We start from the raw sequence: 20,887 nt of genomic DNA, 5'->3' as shown, positions 1-20,887 counted from the left end.
TCTCAAAATTAGCATAAAATGCATTGAGTTCATCGGGGAGGGGTGCTCTGTTGGCAGTTATTCTACTCAGAATTGCTTTGTAGCTTGTTATATTGTTTAAGCCTTGCCACAACTGACGAGATTCCGTGTTGTCTGTGACTCTAACTAGCCTGTTATTGTCTCTTGCCATACATGGTGGTTTTGCGGAGGCTGTACCTCGATTTCCTGTATAGGTCAGGGCCGTCTGTCTTGAACATCTCAGACCTGGCCTTCAGTAGGGAACGAATCTCCCGGTTAAACCATGGTTTCCGGTTGGTGACACACGTACGACCTTCTTTGGAACGCAACCTTCTACACACTTACTGATGAAGTCTATGTGGTGGGGGCACACTCGTTTAGGTAGGCCGCTGAGTTCTTGAATATGGACCACTCCACTGACTTCCAAGTAGTCACATAGGAGCTCTTCTGTTGCCTCGAACCAGCATTCCATGACCGTCTTCATCGGATTCTTCCGCTTCTGTTTCTGCCGGGATAAGGAGCACTGCTTTGTGGTCTGATTTTCTGAAGTGCGGTTGGGGATGGATCGGTAAGCACCCTTGATGTTTGTGTAGCAGTGGTCAAGGATGTTGGGGCCCTTGGTGGGACAGATGTGTGGGTGGAATTTTGGCAGTATACTTTTGAGGGTGGCCTGGTTGAAGTCCCCAGCGTAGTGAACGAGGCCTCCGGGTATTCTGTTTCACTGTTATTTATAGCGGTGTAGCACCTACTTCACTTCCGCCTGGTGTGGGATGTAGACCACCATGGTGATGGCAGAAGTGAACTCCAGTGGAAGGTAATATGGTGGCACTTCACACTCGGGTATTCCAGGTCCGAGGAGCAGTAGTTTATCAAGGTTGCAACGTCCGTGCACCAGGGAGAGTAGTTGAGGAGGGAAATCTTTTGCTTTGCCTGATGAAGCCATGCGGTCCACCCGGTGTATTACAAAGCCAGAAGGTAATCTACCTTTCTAACCTGTCATACTATACCGTTCCTTCTAGGTGTTTCCCCAGACAGAACATCAGAAGTGGAGTCGGCTTGCTGCTTGTCCCGCCCTCTGCCTTGTGATGCCCTTTCCAGACGTCTCTCTAGGGTCTGGGCCTGGAAGGGACCAGACGATGTTCGGGTATCAGAGATGACGACATGTCAGGCTGTTCTGCCCGCTGTCCAGCAGATGAGTCAGTGTAAGGTGGGAGGGATTCGGAAGCGCTGAGGTGTTCTAGCATCTACCCTGCGGGAGGCGCCAGGATGGGCTGCATCACGTCCTCCTCCCTCGGGTAGCTCGCGTTACTCCATGGGATGCCGGGAAGGGTGTGGAGACCTCCGGATGTGCCACAGTCACCTTGTGCTTCCCCCTGGAGGCCTACTCTCGTCTTCGCCGTGGTCTCGACTAGGTCATGTCTCTATTTCTCGGACAGTTCACTCTTGGGTGTGTGTCATGCCCCTCAGGGTCATGGCCATGTCCCTCTGTGTCCAGTCATGGTTCAACAGCGTCTGGATAATGCCCTCAATGCCCTCACACGTGACCCTTTGTGACTGGGCCAAACTCTGGAGTACCACAACTAAGTCCATCCATGCCCGGGACATGTCAGCCTGTGACTCGACCATCCTGTCCTGCACCTCATCAGCACAGTGTGCCCAAGCTTTGGATGTCCTGACACATGGCTCTGATGTCTTGCCCCAGGCCTTCTGTTGTTGCTGTCTCTCTTTCAGTGTTGACCTAGGTGCCACGCATTGTGCCTGAAGGTGAGTGGACTCCTCCAGCTGACCTTGCAGGCACTGGAATGTCGCTGGCACCCGCTTCTTGTAGATTCTGGTTCTGAGTCTAAATCTGCACGGGTGCTGGGGTCACCTTTTCCAGAATCCAAACACTTCTCTGGGCAACAATTGTTCCCTGGGCTCAACCTGCCCATCGACCGTCTGCTCCCTCTGGAGTCTCTGCCTCCACCTGAGGTGCGGTGCTCACTAAAGGTAACCCAGGAGCTTGATCACTAACATTACCCACCAAGGTGACGGGCTCTGTGATGGTGAATGATGCAGCTGACAGCAGGGCCAAGATGTCAGTGTCTTCTCCGGAGTCGTGCCCCGGGATGTCCTGAGGGTCTCGGTGGGGGGGGGGGGGGGGCAGCAGAAACCCTGACTGCCCGGCCTCATCTGATGTTGATCCTGCAAGACAAAAGACAAGGGTTGAGATCTTGGAAAGGACAGGTCTATGGGAGATGATAGACTCACTTGCTCCAGAGACACCTGCATTGCATTGGCCTCTAATTTGTTTACCTCGTGCCAAACTCGATTCCAGACTCTGCTCTCTCCTCTACCTCCCTGTCGATTTAGAGTGCCCTTTCTTCAAACGGGTTGTGGACCCATAGGCCCAGGATGCCCTTTCTAGTCTTCTCCTGCTCCCGGCCGTTATGGACCATTTTATCCTTGGGACACAGAAAGGACATGTTGAAACGGTGGGATGTGCGTTTGATTGGAGGTTTATAGCTGTTGGCATGTTTACTCAAGGCTCCTAGCCAAGGAGCACAATACATGTGGTGGGGGTTCGTTGATGGTGGGCTATATGGGAAATGCAGGCAAGTGGGGTGTTCTTGGCCTCTATGGAATTGGGGGCAGGTGTGAGGGACGAGTGATGCCAGGGGCACAGAGTTGGTCACGCACCCAAGCTGCTCAAAGGAGGTTGTTCACCTTTTTACCGGATTGAATGCCGGTCCTCTTAGCCACATTGGCAGCATTGATGGCCTCTGCCACCTCATCCCAGGCTTGATTGAGAAGGGAAGACTTGGATCTTCGCCCACGCTGAGGAAGAGGGTGGCCCTTCTCTCCTCGACGTCGTCCAGCAGTCTTTCTATTTCGGCATCCAGAAAGCGAGGTGCAGCACTTCTCGTCTCCATCTTCTTGCTGGAATGAAAGTGGTGTGAGTGGAGCAATTACAAGCTGCTCCACCTTGCCAGGCTCTAGGGGTTAATCCCGACCCTGGTGAATCAGACACCGGCGGTGCTGGGAAGCACACGCACTGCACTCTACCTGCGTGCTGGCCCATTTGTATTTCCTGATTTGCTCGGCATCGGTGCTCTCAGGACAGTGCACGTTTGGATCCTCCACCAGCATGAGAACTTTGTCTCCCAAACGGAGAATCATGCCCTGGTTCTTCAGGCTTCTTTAAGGTTAAGTATGGAAATTTGTTGATGGTTCCAAATGATATGGCACGATTTCTATACATGGACAATGCATATTCGTACATAAAATTTGGCATGTAATGGATGGGCATCAACCAGCAATCAATGAAAAGGGAAAAACATGGAATGTGATTGATGGATTAAACATCCAGCCAATGTGCATCTGCTTATGAACGAGGTTGAACATGCCTGCAGTGTATCTGATGAATGATAAACAATTTGAACCAAGTATCTGTTGTTGATAGGGTCCCATGTGAAGTTTGGGCACCCTGTCTTCAACTCATTTCAAAGATACAAGACAGTTACGTTCCCGCGATTGAGTGTGTAGCGTTTTCACTGGGTCGTACTAATATTTCCAAAGCAATTCATCCAAAACAATACAAACCATTGCAGAAGGTAAAGTGAAAATCAAACTCCTGCAATTTTTGACATTGATTCACAATCATTGCCCTGGTGCCTGGTCTCACCCTGAAAACTCGCCACACTACAATCAAATGAATCTCTGTGGCTAGTTTCTGCTAACTTTGTGGAAGCTCTAAAAATTCAGTTTTCTTTTAGGTGGAAGGTACCGTTTAAAAATGTTTAAAAGCAGGATATAATTTATTGGAAATCACCGATGAAACTTGTAACAGATTCTTTATAATTTTTAAAGCTCCTTTTAGTTGTTTAAAATCAGGCTACTGACAGATGCTGAACTGGACACTCATTGAAACTCCTTATTTTTTGTGATAAACTCATTTTCTGCTGTCTTAGTAAAACTGCACCACGTTACCGCTCTTAAATAGAGCAAGGATGTTCTTAAGCCAAAGAAAGAAAAAAAATACTGTTCCGTTCTGTAGCAGGTGTGATGTTGTGTAAATGAGCTGGAACAGAAACTTTGGAAAACTTCTGCAATTTTGAGTACAATTTGCACTACTGATTGCACCCAAAGCGAAACTGTTTACAACGTGGAACAAAATTTGTAGAACTGCCCTTGTTTTTGTAGGAGAAAATAAAGTTGAAGAGCGCCCTAATCCAAATATTTAAAATTATGAAATGCATGGTTAAATGTACGTGCAAGTCAGTTTCTACAAACTTGAGCTATGATTGCATAACTAGACAAAATGATTGTAAGATTAATTTGTTTCAAGAAATATGTTTTCCCCAAAAATTAGTTGATCTGTGGCTTCAGCAAAAGCGGTTAGCCCTGTGTGAATTAAAAAAGCACTGGATAAATAACTGTCCAAGGATAATATAGATGTTAAAAGGATAAGGATAAAGATAGGTTATTACATTCTCTATGGAACACATTGGTCTATGCACTGACCAGTAGGAATGCTCATGTTTTGATGATTAGTTTTGAGTGGGCCATGGATAAATTCCACTGAGTTTACCTTATTGGGTCTTGTTTTATTGGTCAATTATCTTTTTCAGCAGATTGAGGAAGTTAGATAGAGCTAATTTGTGTTTCATGGAGGTGCCAGGATTCAGGGGCTGCATTTTCTCTTTCTATCTTGCTTCCTTTTGATTGATTGCTTAGGAATAAGATTGCATAAGAGGCGTTGGAACAGATTATTACAGTCCATCTGTCTGTCTTAAAATTTAGACAAACCTGGCATTGAAAAAGAATGTTACAGGAAGTGTGTTGTATGCAAAACCTTTAACAATACTAATAGATCGAGGCACCACAGTGGCGCAGTGGTTAACACTGCTGCCTCATGGCGCCGAGTTCCCAGGTTCGATCCCGGCTCTGGGTCGTTGTCCGTGTGGAGTTTGCACATTATCCCCGTGTTCGCTTGGGTTTCGACCCCACCACCCAAAGATGTGCAGGGTAGGTGGATTGGCCGTGCTAAATTGCCCCTTAATTGGAAAACATTAATTGGGTATTCTAAATTTATTTTAAAAAACAATACTAATAGATCTTTTGGTATTAATAATGGTCAAAGCCATTGGGCTAGATTCTCTGTCACGGGATGCCTGGAATGCAGTTTCCAATAGGACACAGAATCGGGCATGGGGCAAAATCAGAGTTGGCACCCAATGGGATGCTCCAATTTGCCTGTTGCTTTGTAAACATTGACCGCATCCCTGTGGGTGATCCCCATATTACAGGGATCCCCCTATTCCAGGGGTCCCTGTGAGGGATCTTCCCATTACAGTGTACCATTGACATTGAAGACAGAAAAATTAATACGATGTTCCTCATCTTTTTTGAAGAAGAAAAATCAGGAGTAATAAAACCTATTTGAAACTCATCACATCTCCCTAACATCCTCGACTTAGTTTTGACCTATATTTTGATGATTCATAAAGTTTTAGTCCATACCAAGGCGGGCCATGTAGCACAGTTGCTTCACAGCTCCAGGGTCCCAGGTTCGAGTCCCGGCTTGGGTCACTGTCTGTGCGGAGTCTGCACGTTCTCCTCGTGTCTGTGTGGGTTTCCTCCGGGTGCTCTGGTTTCCTCACACAGTCCATTGGTATGCAGGTTAGGTGGATTGGCCAAGATAAATTTCCCCTTGGTGCCCAAAACGTTTGGGTGTGGTTACTGGTTATGGGGATGGGGTGAAAATGTGGGCTTAGGTAGGTTGCTCTTTCCAAGGGCCGATGCAGACTCGATGGGCCAAATGGCCTCCTTCTGCACTGTAAATTCTATGATTGTACTACTCAACCTGAAAAATTATTCCACTTATTATTCTTTGAGAATATACGTTTTCATGATATTTGCTTTAAATAATTTAAATTTATGGGCAATAAATTTATCGGCGCCAACGGAGAATCTGCAGGTGGACCACGACTGGAAAATCATCGCGAACCCCTCACCGTTTCTGGCACCGGTGAGGGGCTAGCACCGGCGCCACATTAACCACCCATGGATTGCGCAGCAAACGGCCAGAGCATCACCGGGTCTGGGCCCGCTCTGACCCCACAGCCCACTCCTTGTCCACCCTCTACTACTCTCCCCAGCCTAGCTGAAGCCCCCACCCGGCCAGCAGCAACGATCCCGGATGAGTGTGACGCTGCTGGACACTGTCCGCAACCGGCATAGCGGGTTCCCGACCGCTGGTACCACACATGGCCCATGCCATCGGGAACTCCGCCCATCAGGGATGGAACATCGCGGGTAGGCCAGCTGAAGACTTACCAACGGCCTTGCGAATGCGCGCAGTCCGATGACGCCAATTCGGAGGGGCCGGAGCATCGTGAACAGGCACCAAACGCCGCCTGCCCAGGATCCGGTGCCAGAAGCCATTCTCCGCCCGATCGCCGAACCCGATTTTGGCATCAGGCTATGGAGAATCCCGCCCATGGTCTCTGATCTAGCTAAATAGTGCTGTGAAGTAGTGCTATTCCAGTTCATCATTTTAACTACTTTTATTTGTCTCTCCGATGCTTCCTATCCACTGAGCTTATTATCACCTTTTATTCGTCGGTCCTGGGAGCAGTCTGAGCTGTTTATTGTTTTGTTTAGTGAATGCCAAGCAATAACCTCTTCATTTGTTGAGTTTAAGATGGTCAGCCTGCCACTTTGTCTGAGGGGAACTCCTAGTTAATCATAGGTATAGAGGTTTACTGCACAAAAAATGCCCTTTGGCCCATCGCATCTGCTCCAATCAAAAAGAACCTAACTGTTCTAACCCCATTTTCCAGCACTTAGCCCATAGCCTTGTATGTCTTGGCATCACAAGTGCACATCTAGATACTTCTTAAATATTATGAGGGTCTCTGCCTCCACCACCCTTTCAGGCAGTCAGTTCCACACGCCAACCACCCTCTGGATGAAAATGTTTTTCCTCAGATCCCTTCTAAACCTCCTGTCCCTCGCATCAAATTTATGCCTCCTGGTCACCAAGAGGAAAGTTTCTTCCATAGATTTACTACACCTATGTCCCTTACAATTTTATACATAGAATCATAGAATTCCTACAGTGCAGAAGTGGGCTATTTGGCCCATCGAGTCTGCACCAGCCCTTCGAAAGAACACTCTACTCATGTCCACTCACCTGCCCACCCCGCTCTAACCCCGTGACCCCCTAATCAAACCTGCACATGCTTGGACACTAAGGGACAATTTATCATGGCCAATCCACCAAACACATACATCTTTGGACTGTGGGAGGAAACCAGAGCACCCAGAAGCCCACACAGACACTGGAAGAATGTACAAATTCCACACAGACAGTGACCCAAGGCCGGAATTGAACCCGGGTCCCTGGCACTGTACAGCAGCAGTGCTAACTACTGTGCTATCTCAATCATGTCCCCCCTCAGTCAACTCTGATCCAAGAAAAACAACCCCAATCTATCCAATCTCTCTTCATTGCTAAAAGTCTCCAGCCCAGGCAACGGCATCCTGGTAAATCTCCTCTGCACCTTTTCCTGTGCTGTCACATCCCTCATATAGTGTAGGTTCCAGAATTGCATATAATCTTCCAGCTATGGCCTAACCAATGTTTTATACAGCATAACCTCCCTGCTCTTAAACTCTGTGCTTCGGCTAATAAAGGCAAGTATACCGTATGCCTTCTTAACCACTGTATCCACCTGCTCGGCTGCCTTAAGGGACCAATGTACATGCACACCAAGGTCCCTCAGATCCTTGGTGCTTCCCAGGGTTCTCCCATTTCTCATGTATTCCTTTGCCTTGTTTTGCCAAAGTGTGTCACCTCACACTTTTATCCAGATTATATGTTTGCCACTGATCAGCCCATCTATATCCTCTTTTAATCTAAGGCTAACCTCCTCACTATTTATCACCCCACCAATTTTTGCATAATCTGCGAATTTACTGATCAACCCTCCTACATTCATTCCTAACACATTTATATAAAACTGCAAACAGCATGGGCCCCAAAACTGATGCCTGCGGGACCCCACTGGACACAGATTTCCAGTCAGAAAAACACCCTTTCTGACTATTGCCTTCTGCTTCCTGCCACTCCCCCAATTCTGGATCCACTTTGCCAGATTTCCTTGGATCCTGAAGGGAACCAGCTATTTCTGATAGGTAAAAGGGTCATTGATTTAGCCATTTTAATGTAAATACTAAAGCCCAGTTTGAAATCCATTTTAAAATGGATTTCATCATAAGACTTCAAGCATAACTTTAGATTACAAAAACACGCAGCTTGCACTAACAAAAGCACAGATTTTGAAACATCTACAGGCTAGCTGGAAGCAACTGCACCATTTTTACTGAAAGGTTAAATTGACATTATAAACTATTCATTGTTCTAAAGAACAGAATTGCAGAAGTTATTCAACTATACCACAATCTGGTCAAGGTCAAAATAAGCACCATGCCAACATGATTCCACCATTGTTCAGAATATAGATAATATAGCAGTCAGCAGAAAAACCAGTAGAAACCAGAATTGATTAAAAGTATATATCACGGGCGGAATGCTCCGCAAGGCCCGACGCCGGCGTGAAACCCGGAGAGGTTCACAAGGGCGTCGGAGGCCGCTCCTGGCCCCCTATCCCCCCCCCCCCCCCCCCCCCCCCCCGGGCGGGCTAGGAGGGCTGTGTCGTAAATCTCAGCCGCCGGGCCTTGTCGCTGGCGTTAAGGCCCGGCGTGCCGAGAATGACACGGCCGGCGCACCTAATAACGGCAGCCGCGCATGCGCGGTTGCCGTCTTCCCCTCCGCTGCCCTGCAAGACGTGGTGGCTTGATGTTGCGGGGCGGAGGAGGGGAAAGAGTGCGTCCCTTTGAGACGCCGGCCCGACGATCGGTGGGCACCGATCGCGGGCCAGTCCCCTCCCGAGCATGGTCGTGGTGCTCACTCCCCTCTCCGCCCCCCACAAGCCACAAACCAGGTATTGGCGCCATGTTCACGCCGGCAGCGACCAGGTGTGGTTGCGGCCGGCATGAACCGGTCAGGAACGGCAGGCCGCTTGGCCCATCCAGGTCGGAGAATCACAGCGGCCCGCGATTCTCCGAGCGGCGTGTCCCAAAACGCGACACGCCATTTTGGGTGGGGTGGGAGAATCGCGGGGGGTGCCAGAGCGGCCCTCCCGCGATTCTCCCACCCGACGTGGGAGCGGAGAATCGCGCCCCACATTCCAACACACAACAAGCATCTAGAAAGCAACATATCTACAGCAATGTTGCATATTGATGATTGACAACTGACCATCCAACCAAATGCGTTTGAGACTCATCCAAGCCAATCAGCACATTACAGGGGTAGGGACAGATGGAGTCAGACTGATAACATTCACCTTAAACATAGAGGTCCGGGCAGCCATTTTCCATCCAGGATCACTCTATACCTTTTGCCTAACTATTCGCTATCCTTATTTCTTAAAGTCTGCGCAAGCTGTTTTTGCTTTGAGCAAGAAACCATTACTGTATTTTGAAAGTTGCTAAGTCGATTATATTTCTTAAAGTCTTCTGCTGGCAAGGGCTTTATTGAGAACATTTGATTTATAATCACAAGAAGATCTCAAACTCTCAATTATAATCAATAGACACAATAAAAGATTTCATTTCGCATCCGAGACGTGTAGCGTAAATTTCTACTGAGTTCAAAGTGTATACGAGACTACACTTAAATCGCATGGTATTTCAACAGATCCCATGGGCTCTTACCTTTGCTATTAGTTTCCCATGTGGGATCTTATCAAAAGCCTTGCTGAAGTCCAAATAGACTTTTCACATGCATTGCCCTCATTTACACACTTCTTTTGAAAAATTCAATCAAGTTGGTCAGACATGACCGCCCCTGAACAAAACCATGCTGATTGTTTTTGATTAATCCCTGCCTCTCCAAATGCAGATTAATTCTGACTCAGAATTGTATCCAATAATTTCCCCACTACTGAGGTTACACTGACTGGCCTGTAGTTTCCTGGTTTATCCCTTCCTCCCTTCTTGAATAATGTCACCACATTGGCTATCCTCCAGTCCTCCAGCACTTCGCCTGTGGCCAGAGCGGAATTGAAAGTTATTACCAGCCCCCCTGCTATTTCTGCCCTTGCCTCACTCAACAGCTTGGGATACATTTCATCTGGCCCTGGATATTTATCCACCTTTAAGCCTGCCAGACCACTCAGAACGTCCCCTCTGTCTGTGTTAATCTCTTTAATTTTATTACAGTCCGTTTCCTTGATTTCTATACCCACACCATCAGTCTTATGAGTGAACACTGACATAAAGTATTCATTTAGAACCCTACCTACGTCCTCCGGCTCCACGCACAAATTACCACAGTGGTCCTTAACGGGCAGTACTCTTTCCCTGGTTATCCTTTTACCCTTAGTGTACTTGTAAAACAATTTAGGATTTTCCTTTATAATTCCTGCCAGCATCCTTTCATGTCCCTTTTCTGCTCTCCTAATTTCTTTTTCAAGTTCCCTTTTGAACATTCTATACACCTCTAGGGCTTTTGCTGTTTTAGCCCTCGATATCTGCCATAAGTCTCCCTTTTTCTCCTTGACCAATGCTGTATATCCCTCTACATCCAGCGTTCATTGGATTTGTTGATCTCCCCCTTTTTCTTGATTGGAACATGCTGACTTTGTACTCTCCCTATTTCATTCTTGAATGCATCCCACTGTTCTGTCACAGATTTACCTAAAAGTCTCGGCTCCCAGTCCACTCTGGCCAAATCATATCTGATCTTATTAAAATAGGCCTTCCCCCAGTTTAGAACTTTGATCTCAGGCCCATCGATGTCCTTTTCCATAACAATCCTGAATCTAACAGTTATGATCACTGCCTGAAAAATGTTCCCCGCTGTTAATTCAACCACTTGCTCAGCTTTTTTACCTAAAATTAAGTCCAGGACCCCCTCCCCCCCCCGTCCTGTACGACCTTCTGCATATTGGCTTAAAAAGTTCTCTTTGATGCATTTTAAGGATTCTGCTCCCTCTAAACCTTTTACACTATGCCTACCCCAGTTAATGTTGAGGAAGTTGAAATCTTCCCACTATCCCTACTCTATTACATTTACATGTGCGTGTCTGTGTGCGTGTGTGCGTCCCTTTACGTTGTTGTTTGGCACAGCATGGCAGTACCACAGAATATTGTGCTATAATCTGCAAATATCTCCTTAAAAATCAAATATGCAAATATCTCCATGAAATGCAAATTCAATGATTTATCCTGTCGCCTGCACTTCTGAAGAAGCAGTATGTTATGTTCAAAATAAAGATGTAATGTTATGTGATTGTTTTGAAACATGGCCAATGATTTACCTATATAGCGTAGCAAGCTCTACAACAATGTTTTTATGGATTCTGTTCAAGCAGTGTCATAAAACATATTTTTGTTCTGTAGCTTACAAGAAAGTGCGCTATAGGATTGTATGATTTCTGCAATACACGAATACATTCTCAAAAAGTGACGTATCACATAAATGTGTAAAATGCAAACTAGAATCTGAATTCTTTCAGAAATATTCTATTTAATTTAATTTTGAAGTTAAAATAGGAGAAGTTATTTTTTTCAATTTGTTACATGTGGTTAACAAGTGGTTCTTTGTTTTAAACCATCATTTCAAATGTTGTATTTTCATGCAGCTCTCAAAAGTTTGGTGTGGCTTTACCTGCTCTGGTATTCGTTAGGAATAAAGAATCACACGTGGAAAATATTCACCTTGATAGTTCGAGCACAGAAGACATCGTATCTGCAGTTAAGAGTGCCATGTTGGAAAAGTTTGTAAGTATTTTGCCAACATTTAAACAGATTAACATCACTTCTGATATTCTCATTGCTAATGCTTTCAATATGTATGCAATATACACTTTTATATTCAAATTGAATTATTAATTCCTGATAATTAACATTTATCATTAAATTGAAGAGCTGTTTTGGTTCAGCTGGTACATTCTTGGTTTCAAGTCAAAAGGTTGTGGAGCAAGGATAAAAATACAATAATTTAATGTCTCAGGATATCTCAAAGGTGCTTTATTATCACTGTGCTATGCAGTCATTGTTATGTAGAGAAGGACAACAAGGCTCCACGAACAGTAAATGGATGCATAAATGTTACAATCTCAGTTGATGCTTTGACTGGACTGGAGGATCCCAGAATAGATCCTTGGCTCAAAATACCATAATTTTAACAAAAACAAAAAATATTAAACATACAAAGTGTGACTATAATACAATCCTAATTCACTCCCACTTATCTTCACAAATGAACACAGATTTCACAGATAACATGGGTTATAAAATATATCTTATGCCATTATGTTCTCAGTAAACACACAGTCCCTGTAACCCAACAGCAAACAGTAGGCAGACAACACCACATTCTGAAACCAAGTGGCAGATGCCACTCAATCGATCTATGGATTCCTCCTCAAATTTCCCCAGATGATTGCCACACAGGTGTTTCCAAATTCCGCTATAAAAAGACAACCTTTAAAATATTCTTTCAACCAAAGCTTTCTATCAACTGTTTATATCAATGCTCCAACTCCAGGTTTTCCAACTATCCTTTCAAACAAGGCTTTCTCTCAGCTGTTCCAATGATTCCTTTAACTTCTGACTTCTTGGAAACTTCCCAATTTTTCTAATTATCTTAACTAGCTGTCCCATAGATATCTGGCACTTGCTTTGTTTCATCGTACTCCATTATATGGCTTTATTTCTTGCAAAGCTGTAAGAGATGTCCCCTGTCTCACTGATAAGCTTCTTCTCCTCTGGCCTCTAGTTATAACTAAACTGAAAAAGTTTATTTTACCTAAAAGTGGCCCCTGGTTGCTAAGCAACAAGTCTTTCTTTCCTCAAGCTCTTGTTTACTTTTCCTGTCGTAAACACTCAGCAGAATAGAAACACGATTCTCCGGAAAGGTTTCTGAGTGTTATAGCAAGCAGGACCTGCCGCGAGCTTCCAGGCGCTTGGCCCAGCGGGGCCGGCAACGCAATTCAACATTAATTGGTCCACTTAACGAGGTCTCAGCAGTTTCAGATTTCCTCACAATGTGACACTTTATAAAATGGCGTTCAATCTCGCTACACTACTCATAAGCATAATCATGTGACATTTGTCCATTGTTTGCAAATGTTATTCAATTGACTTTAGTTAAGTGTCTTAGGATCACCAAGTTCTGAAAATAATTTGGGTGTGAAATTGAGATCAATAGTGAGTGGGCATTCTGCACCTCCAGTTGCTTCTGATGTGATTTGCAGAGTGGCCCATGCTGAGAAGTGTTGCCATGTAGACTTGCTTTTTGTCTGTCAAAAGCCTCTGAACTATGCACTCCCGCTGTCGCTGACAGGGAGGGTACAGACTGTAAAGATGACAATCCTCCCTAGATTCCTGTTCATTTTTCAGTGCCTCCCAAACTTTATCCCACAGTCCTTCAAAAGGGTTAACAAGATGATCATGAGCTTTGTCTGGGCGGGAAAAGCTCCGCTGGTGAATAAGGCGATGCTTGAGAGGAACCGCAGCAAGGGAGGGCTGGCATTGCCGAGTCTGATTAACTATTACTGGGCGGCTAATGTCGCTATGATAAGGAAGTGGATGGTGGGTACGGGGTCTATCTGGGAGCGGGTGGAGGCGGCTTCGTGCAGGGGCTCCAGCTTGGCAGACCAGGTCACGACTCCTCTACCGCTGCCGCCGGCCAGGTACTCCACCAGCCCGGTAATGGTGGCGACCCTGCGGATATGGGGCCAGTGGAGGAGGCATGTAGGGGAGATGGGGGCGTTTGTCTGGGCGCCAATCTGCGATAACCATCGGTTTGCCCCCGGGAGTATGGATGGGGAGTTTCGGGCATGGCGGCGGGCGGGGGTGGGGAGGGTGGGCGATATGTTCCTGGAAGGGAGATTTGCGAGTTTGAGGAGCTTGGAGGAGAAATTTGGTCTGGTAAGGGGAAATTATTTCAGGTACCTACAGTTGCGGGACTTTGTCCGTAGACAGGTCCCATCCTTCCCACGCCTCCCGCCAATGGGAAAGCAAGACAGAATAGTCTCTAGGGGGGAAGGAGGGGAGGGTAGAGTCTCTGATATTTATAAGGTGCTCATGAAGGGGGAAGGGTCCCAGACGGAGAAACTGAAACTCAAATGGGAGGAGGAGCTAGGCGGGGAAATGGAGGACGGGCTGTGAGCAGAAGCCCTGAGTAGGGTGAATTCGACCGCAACATGTGTCAGGCTCGGCCTGATTCAATTTAAGGTTGTTCACCGGGCCCACATGACGGTGGCTCGGATGAGCAAATTCTATGGGGTAGAGGACAAATGCGCTAGGTGCGCAGGAGGACCAGCGAACCACGTACACATGTTTTGGGCATGCCCGATGCTTAGGGGGTACAGGGGGGGATTCGCAGGGGTCATGTCCCGGGTGTTAAAAACAAGGGTGGCGATGGGTCCAGGGGTGGCAATTTTTGGGGTTTCGGAAGACCCGGGAGTCCAGGGTGAGAAAGAGGCCGATGTTTTGGCCTTTGCTTCCCTGATAGCCCTGCAACGAATATTATTGGCATGGAGGGACTCAAAGCCCCCGAAGACTGGGTTGTGGCTTTCCGACATGTCGAGTTTTCTGGGTATGGAAAAAATTAAGTTTGCCTTGAGGGGATCTGTACAGGGGTTCGCCCGAAGGTGGCAACCATTCATTGACTTCTTTGCGGGAGAGTGAGCGTCAGCAGGGGTGGGGGGCGAGGTTAGAGTAGAGTAGAGTAGGAGGGATAAATTGGCGGGTGGTGCCGATGGGAGAGGAGCGGGCTTGTGCAGTATGTTACGATTAAGTATTGAATGTACGTGGATGTTTGCACATTTTTGCCTTTTTTGTTTTCTTTCTGTTGATGTCTAACTGTTTATAATGCCGAAAAACTACCTCAATAAAATTCAGTTAACCTTGTTGGCCGATTTGCTGTCTGATTTGTAAACTTGGACTATACAGGTCCACTCAAAATATTCACTTGTCACTCACTAAATAACTGCTGTGAGAGGGACTCAGATTCAGTACTATTTAAAGGACCAGCCACCCAACTTGTAGGAAAGCAAATTTAGAATAGTGTCTGCTATTGTAAACTATCTGGAACTATTGTGGTCAGCTCGTGGATTTGACACGGAGTCTGGCTGCATCTTTACAGGGAGGGCAGAAGATTTGGTGGCGTGACCAGAAAAACACTGCAGCAGGTATGGGATCTGCAAAACGACAGGTAGATGGAGCAGTGACCGTGGAAAGGGCAGGCTGTGTGTGATGCCCCTTGTCATTTTGGAGCCAGACACTTTTCTCTTGACAGTGACAGGAGTCTGTCCAGCAGGCCAGCCACTGTATCTCGATTGCATCCTCCTTTTTGTCACTCATTGAGGTCCTTCTCTGAGTGCCCTGTAGCAGAACTAATCTGCGATCTCACCTTCCAACGAACTGATACACAAACTACCTTTTCCTTTGGCCTAGCTGCTGTCCACTTGCACCCAGTGATTCACCATGGGCTGATCCCAACTCTACACTAACCTCTAATCGCCAGTATCTGAGCTGGTGGCTGAAAATGTCAGATCACGTGACTGCCTCTTCGCAAGTGCACCTCCTGATTGTGCTGTCACTGGAATGGAGAAGTTCTTCCATGTCTGAAAGCAACAACTCAAAAGGGGAAGATTAGAGTGAGGGGAAGGGGATGGGGTGAAAAGCAAGAGGTCCATGGCCACAACATCAACAGCAGCTTATCATGCAACATAGTTCATCACGCCAGATATCAGGATGAGTGAGCTGTGAGTTCAGACGGGGTATAAGGTAGGATAATACCATTCTCCTCAATGTGTTCAGTAATGTCAGACGTCATTTATTCTGTCACAATCAGCTTGATGTTGTGAAGAACCATCAATCGTGGAGTGGAGATGCAGGCATCTTTGCCCTTCACCAATTCTGTTCCACTCCCTTCTATTGTCGACCACTATGCCCTGTTTTTTTTTTCTGTAAGAGAGAGACAGAGCAGAGGGTGGATTTTGCGCCCCTTGCCGTCGACAGGATGTCAAAGATTGGACACCCCCCCCCCCCCCCCCCATGGCGGGTTCCCCGGTGGCGCGGCTAGTGAGCAACGCAAATGGACATTGATTTTGGCACGACTAGAAGATCCCACTGGAGGGATTGTGAAATCCTGGTCAGAATGTCAACGATTGGGTGTTGCAATGTTTTTGGATGATAATGAATGGGGGTACGTGGATGCAGAGGGAGTTTGATGTGAGGCTGGAACCACGGGGATGTGCCTGAGGGTGAGGTGGAGTAACTGCCTATTATAAGACCATAAGACATAGGAGTGGAAGTAAGACCATTCGGCCCATCGAGTCCACTCCGCCATTCAATCATGGCTGATGGGCATTTCAACTCCACCTACCAGCATTCTCCCCGTAGCCCTTAATTCCTCGCGACATCAAGAATTTATCTATCTTTGCCTTGAAGCCATTTAGCGTCCCGGCCTCCACTGCACTCTGCGGCAATGAATTCCACAGGCCCACCACTCTCTGGCTGAAGAAATGTCTCCGCATTTCTGTTCTGAATTTACCCCCTCTAATTCTAAGGCTGTGCCCACGGGTCCTCGTCTCCTCGCCTAACGGAAACAGTTTCTTTACATCCACCCTTTCTAAGCCATGTATTATCTTGTAAGTTTCTATTAGATCTCCCCTTAACCTTCTAAACTCCAATGAATACAATCCCAGGATCCTCAGCCGTTCATCATATGTTAGACCCGCCATTCCAGGGATCATCCATGTGAATCTCCGCTGGACACGCTCCAGTGCCAGTATGTCCTTCCTGAGATGTGGGGCCCAAAACTGGACACAGTACTCCAAATGGGGCCTAACCAGAGCCTTATAAAGGCTCAGTAGCACATCGCTGCTTTTATATTCCAACCCTCTTGAGATAAATGACAACATTGCATTCGCTTTCTTAATCACAGATTCAACCTGCATGTTACCTTTAGGGAATCCTCGACTAGCACTCCCAGATCCCTTTGTACTTTGGCATTATGAATTTTCTCACCGTTTAGAAAGTAGTCTATGCTTGGATTCTTTTTTCCAAAGTGCAAGACCTCACATTTTCTCACGTTGAATTGCATCAGCCATTTCCTGCACCACTCTCCCAAACTGTCTAGATCCTTCTGCAGCCTCCCCACTTCCTCAGCACTACCTGCCTGACCACCTAACTTCGTATCATCGGCAAACTTCGCTAGAATGCCCCCAGTCCCTTCATCCAGATCATTAATATATATGGTGAACAGCTGCGGCCCCAACACTGAACCCTGTGGGACACCGCTGGTCACCAGCTGCCATTCCGAAAAAGAACCTTTTATCCCAACTCTCTGCCTTCTGTCAGACAGCCAATCCTCAACCCATGCCAGTAGCTCACCTCGAACACCATGGGCCCTCACCTTACTCAGCAGCCTCCTGTGTGGCACCTTATCAAAGGCCTTTTGGAAATCCAGATAGACCACGTCCACTGGGTTTCCCTGGTCTAACCTACTTGTCACCTCCTCAAAGAATTCTTTTTTTTTTTTTTTAAATAATTTTTATTGAATTTTTCAAAATACAAACATTTTAACCCCCCCTACATTTACATTTAAATTATAACAAAACAAAGTCAAACCCCCCTACTTAACAAGAAAAAGAAAAAGAATCCCCCCCCCCCCCTACCCGCGCATCCCCCCCCCCCCCCCCCCCCCGCCGGCGAACCGACAGTCAGACCAACTTATCATTTCTAGCAGCGTCCTCGGGCAGGCCTTGCCCGTGCCACCGCCGCTACCGTACTTCCTTCGTCGTTTTCCCCCCCCCCCCCCCCCCCCCCCCCCCCCCCCCCCCCCCCCCCCCCCCCCTCCCCTCCCGGGTTGCTGCTGTCATGGCCTCAGTTTCTATCTCTGATCCAAGAGGTCTAGGAAGGGTTGCCATCGCCTGGAAAACCCCTGCACCGACCCTCTCAGGGCGAATTTGATCCTTTCCAATTGGATAAAGTTTGCCATGTCGTTTAACCAGGTGTTAACACTCGGAGGCCTTTCGTCCCTCCACTGAATCAGGATCCTCCTCCGAGCCACCAAGGACGCCAAGGCTAATATTCCAGCCTCCCTCGCCTCCTGTACCCCCGGTTCCACCCCAACCCCGAAGATCGCAAGTCCCCATCCTGGCTTGACCCTGGACCCCACCACTCTCGACACCGTCCCTGCCACCCCCTTCCAGAACTCCTCCAGTGCCGGACATGCCCAAAACATATGTGCATGATTCGCAGGGCTTCCCGAACATCTAATACACCTGTCTTCACCCCCGAAAAACCGACTCATCCTTGTCCCCGTCATGTGGGCTCTATGCAGTACCTTAAATTGAATGAGACTTAGTCGCGCACATGACGACGACGAGTTAACCCTCTCCAGGGCGTCTGCCCATGTCCCGTCCTCTATCTGTTCCCCCAGCTCTAACTCCCACTTATCTTTCAGCTCCTCTACTGGTACCTCCTCCACCTCCTGCATAATCTTATAGATGTCCGAGATCTTCCCCTCCCCGACCCAGACCCCTGATAGCACCCTATCACTCACCCCCCTGTCGGGGAGCGCGGGGAACCCCGCTACCTGTCGTCCTCAAAGAATTCTAACAGGTTCGTCAGGCACGACCTCCCCTTACTAAATCCATGTTGACTTGTTCTAATCCGACCCTGCTCTTCCAAGAATTTAGAAATCTCATCCTTAACGATCGATTCTAGAATTTTACCAACAACCGAGGTTAGGCTAATTGGCCTATAATTTTCCATCTTTTGTCTTGATCCTTTCTTGAACAAGGGGGTTACAACAGCGATCTTCCAATCGTCCGGGACTTTCCCTGACTCCAGTGATTTTTGAAAGATCTCAACCAACGCTTCCGCTATTTCTTCAGCCACCTCTCTCAGAACTCTAGGGTGTAGCCCATCGGGGCCAGGAGATTTGTCAATTTTAAGACCTTTTAGCTTTCTTAGCACCATCTCTTTTGTAATGGCAACCATACTCAACTCAGCCCCCTGACCCTCTATAATTTTTGGGATATTACTCATGTCTTCCACTGTGAAGACAGACGCAAAGTACTTATTAAGTTCTCCAGCCATTTCCTCGTCTCCCATCACTAGCCTTCCGGAATCAGTTTGAATTGGCCCAATGTCTACTTTGGCCTGTCGTTTGTTTCTTATGTATTGAAAGAAACTTTTACTATCATTTCTTATATTACTGGCTAGCCTGCCTTCATATTTGATCCTCTCCTTCCTTATTTGTCTCTTTGTTAACCTCTGTTTGTTTTTGTAGCCTTCCCAATCTTCTGATTTCCCAGTGCTTTTGGCCACTTTATAGGATCTCTCTTTTTCTTTGATACATTTCCTGACCTCCTTTGTGTGTGAGTTCTGAGTGTCCGGGCCTGCTGAGGGGTGCGTGATGGGAGTGATGATGTATTAAGCAGTGTAAGGGGTTGGTGATGTAGTGTAGCGGGTAGGGAGTCATGGGAAGATATATTCTCCTAACAGCTATGGTGCCTTGAAGACTAACAGAGTTGTCTGAGCTCTGCTGGTTTCTGCACTTTCCAGAAACATTCCTTCATTGTTGGTGAGGATGGTGGCATCAGGGCTAAAGAAAATAATCTGAAAATTCACACTATCCTGAGGAGAGGCTGAGAGAGTGTGAGAGAGAGGAAAACAGAAACTGCGGGAGGAAGGAATTGAGAGTAAAATACAAATGGAATAAATAGGACATTTATAGGTTGGCAGACTGTAACTAAGAAGGTAATGCAAGGATCAGTTCTTGGGCCTCAGCCATTTACAATGTATATTAATGACTTTGGAGAAGGAAATGGAAGGTTTACTGACAATACAAAGTACCTCTCTGCAGCCTTTGATATGGTTTACCACGCCAATCCTCTTCACTATCCTCCAGCTGTGTGGGCCTGCACTTGCCTGGTGCCATTCTTATCTATTGAATCCATATTGGAATATCACCTACAATCTCTTCTGCTTTCGCGCCATTAGCTCCGGTTTTACTGGGCGGAGCATCTATAGTGAATGCTGCTTCCGGGAGGCAGTTAAAATAACATCAGAGAGCTATGTATATCATGCAGCAGAATGACCCAGGAAAAGTGACAGTAAAGTGGGAAAAGGAAATTAACTCCGCCACCTTTGTTTTAACCCTGTTACTGCTCAATTTCTGCTGAGCAAAGGGAGCTAAAACATATCCCATTGAATGTGTGGTAAATTTACACATTCCATTAGGTTTCATATTTGTACTTTGATGGTGCCATTAAATTTGAAAATGTTGAATGTATTTAATTGCAAATAGAAAACCGATGTGGAAATTAAAAAAATAATAATTTCATGTCGTGGACTACTGTATTGTACTTTGGAATTGTTTTTTGTCTATTCTAAATGTCACAATTTCTTGACAACTGAAGAAACTAAAATGCTCTTTACGACTTTCTGTTTTTGAACATCAGCCTGAAGTCACAGTGGAAAATTTCCCATCTTACTTCCATCCTCTGAAGCCATTACTCATTCTGTTTATTGATAATGATGACACCAAGACCATGAAAGCGAGAGAAGAACTCACAGAATTTACCAAATTAAGCACGCAGAATTATGCCACATGCTGGATTGACCTGTGAGTCACATTTTCTTTAGCAGCAATCTAACAGGATCAGCATGTTCATTGGTGTTGATAAAATGCTAAATTTTTTAACTTTAAAATCCACTAAAAAATTAAGTGAAACAGGAATGGTTTCCCTATTCTGACTGTAAGGGCTGGATCTTCATCTCCCAATGGAGGTATGAATTTGTTTGCGAA

At 46.5% G+C, this 20,887-nt stretch overlaps 1 protein-coding gene across 1 annotated transcript in view; it reads left to right on the top strand.

Annotated features, from left to right (window-relative positions):
• txndc16 (thioredoxin domain containing 16) overlaps nucleotides 1-20,887 on the top strand; it is a 183,183-nt gene that overhangs the window by 136,524 nt on the left and 25,772 nt on the right. The window contains exons 17-18 of the mRNA XM_038778837.1: nucleotides 11,694-11,832; nucleotides 20,541-20,704. Of these exons, the coding sequence (XP_038634765.1) occupies nucleotides 11,694-11,832; nucleotides 20,541-20,704 (303 nt within the window). The remainder of the gene's footprint in view (nucleotides 1-11,693; nucleotides 11,833-20,540; nucleotides 20,705-20,887) is intronic.

The sequence above is a fragment of the Scyliorhinus canicula genome, chromosome 2 (assembly GCF_902713615.1).
Source record: "Scyliorhinus canicula chromosome 2, sScyCan1.1, whole genome shotgun sequence".
Taxonomy (NCBI): domain Eukaryota; kingdom Metazoa; phylum Chordata; class Chondrichthyes; order Carcharhiniformes; family Scyliorhinidae; genus Scyliorhinus; species Scyliorhinus canicula.
This window is presented reverse-complemented; position numbering and strand designations above follow the sequence as displayed.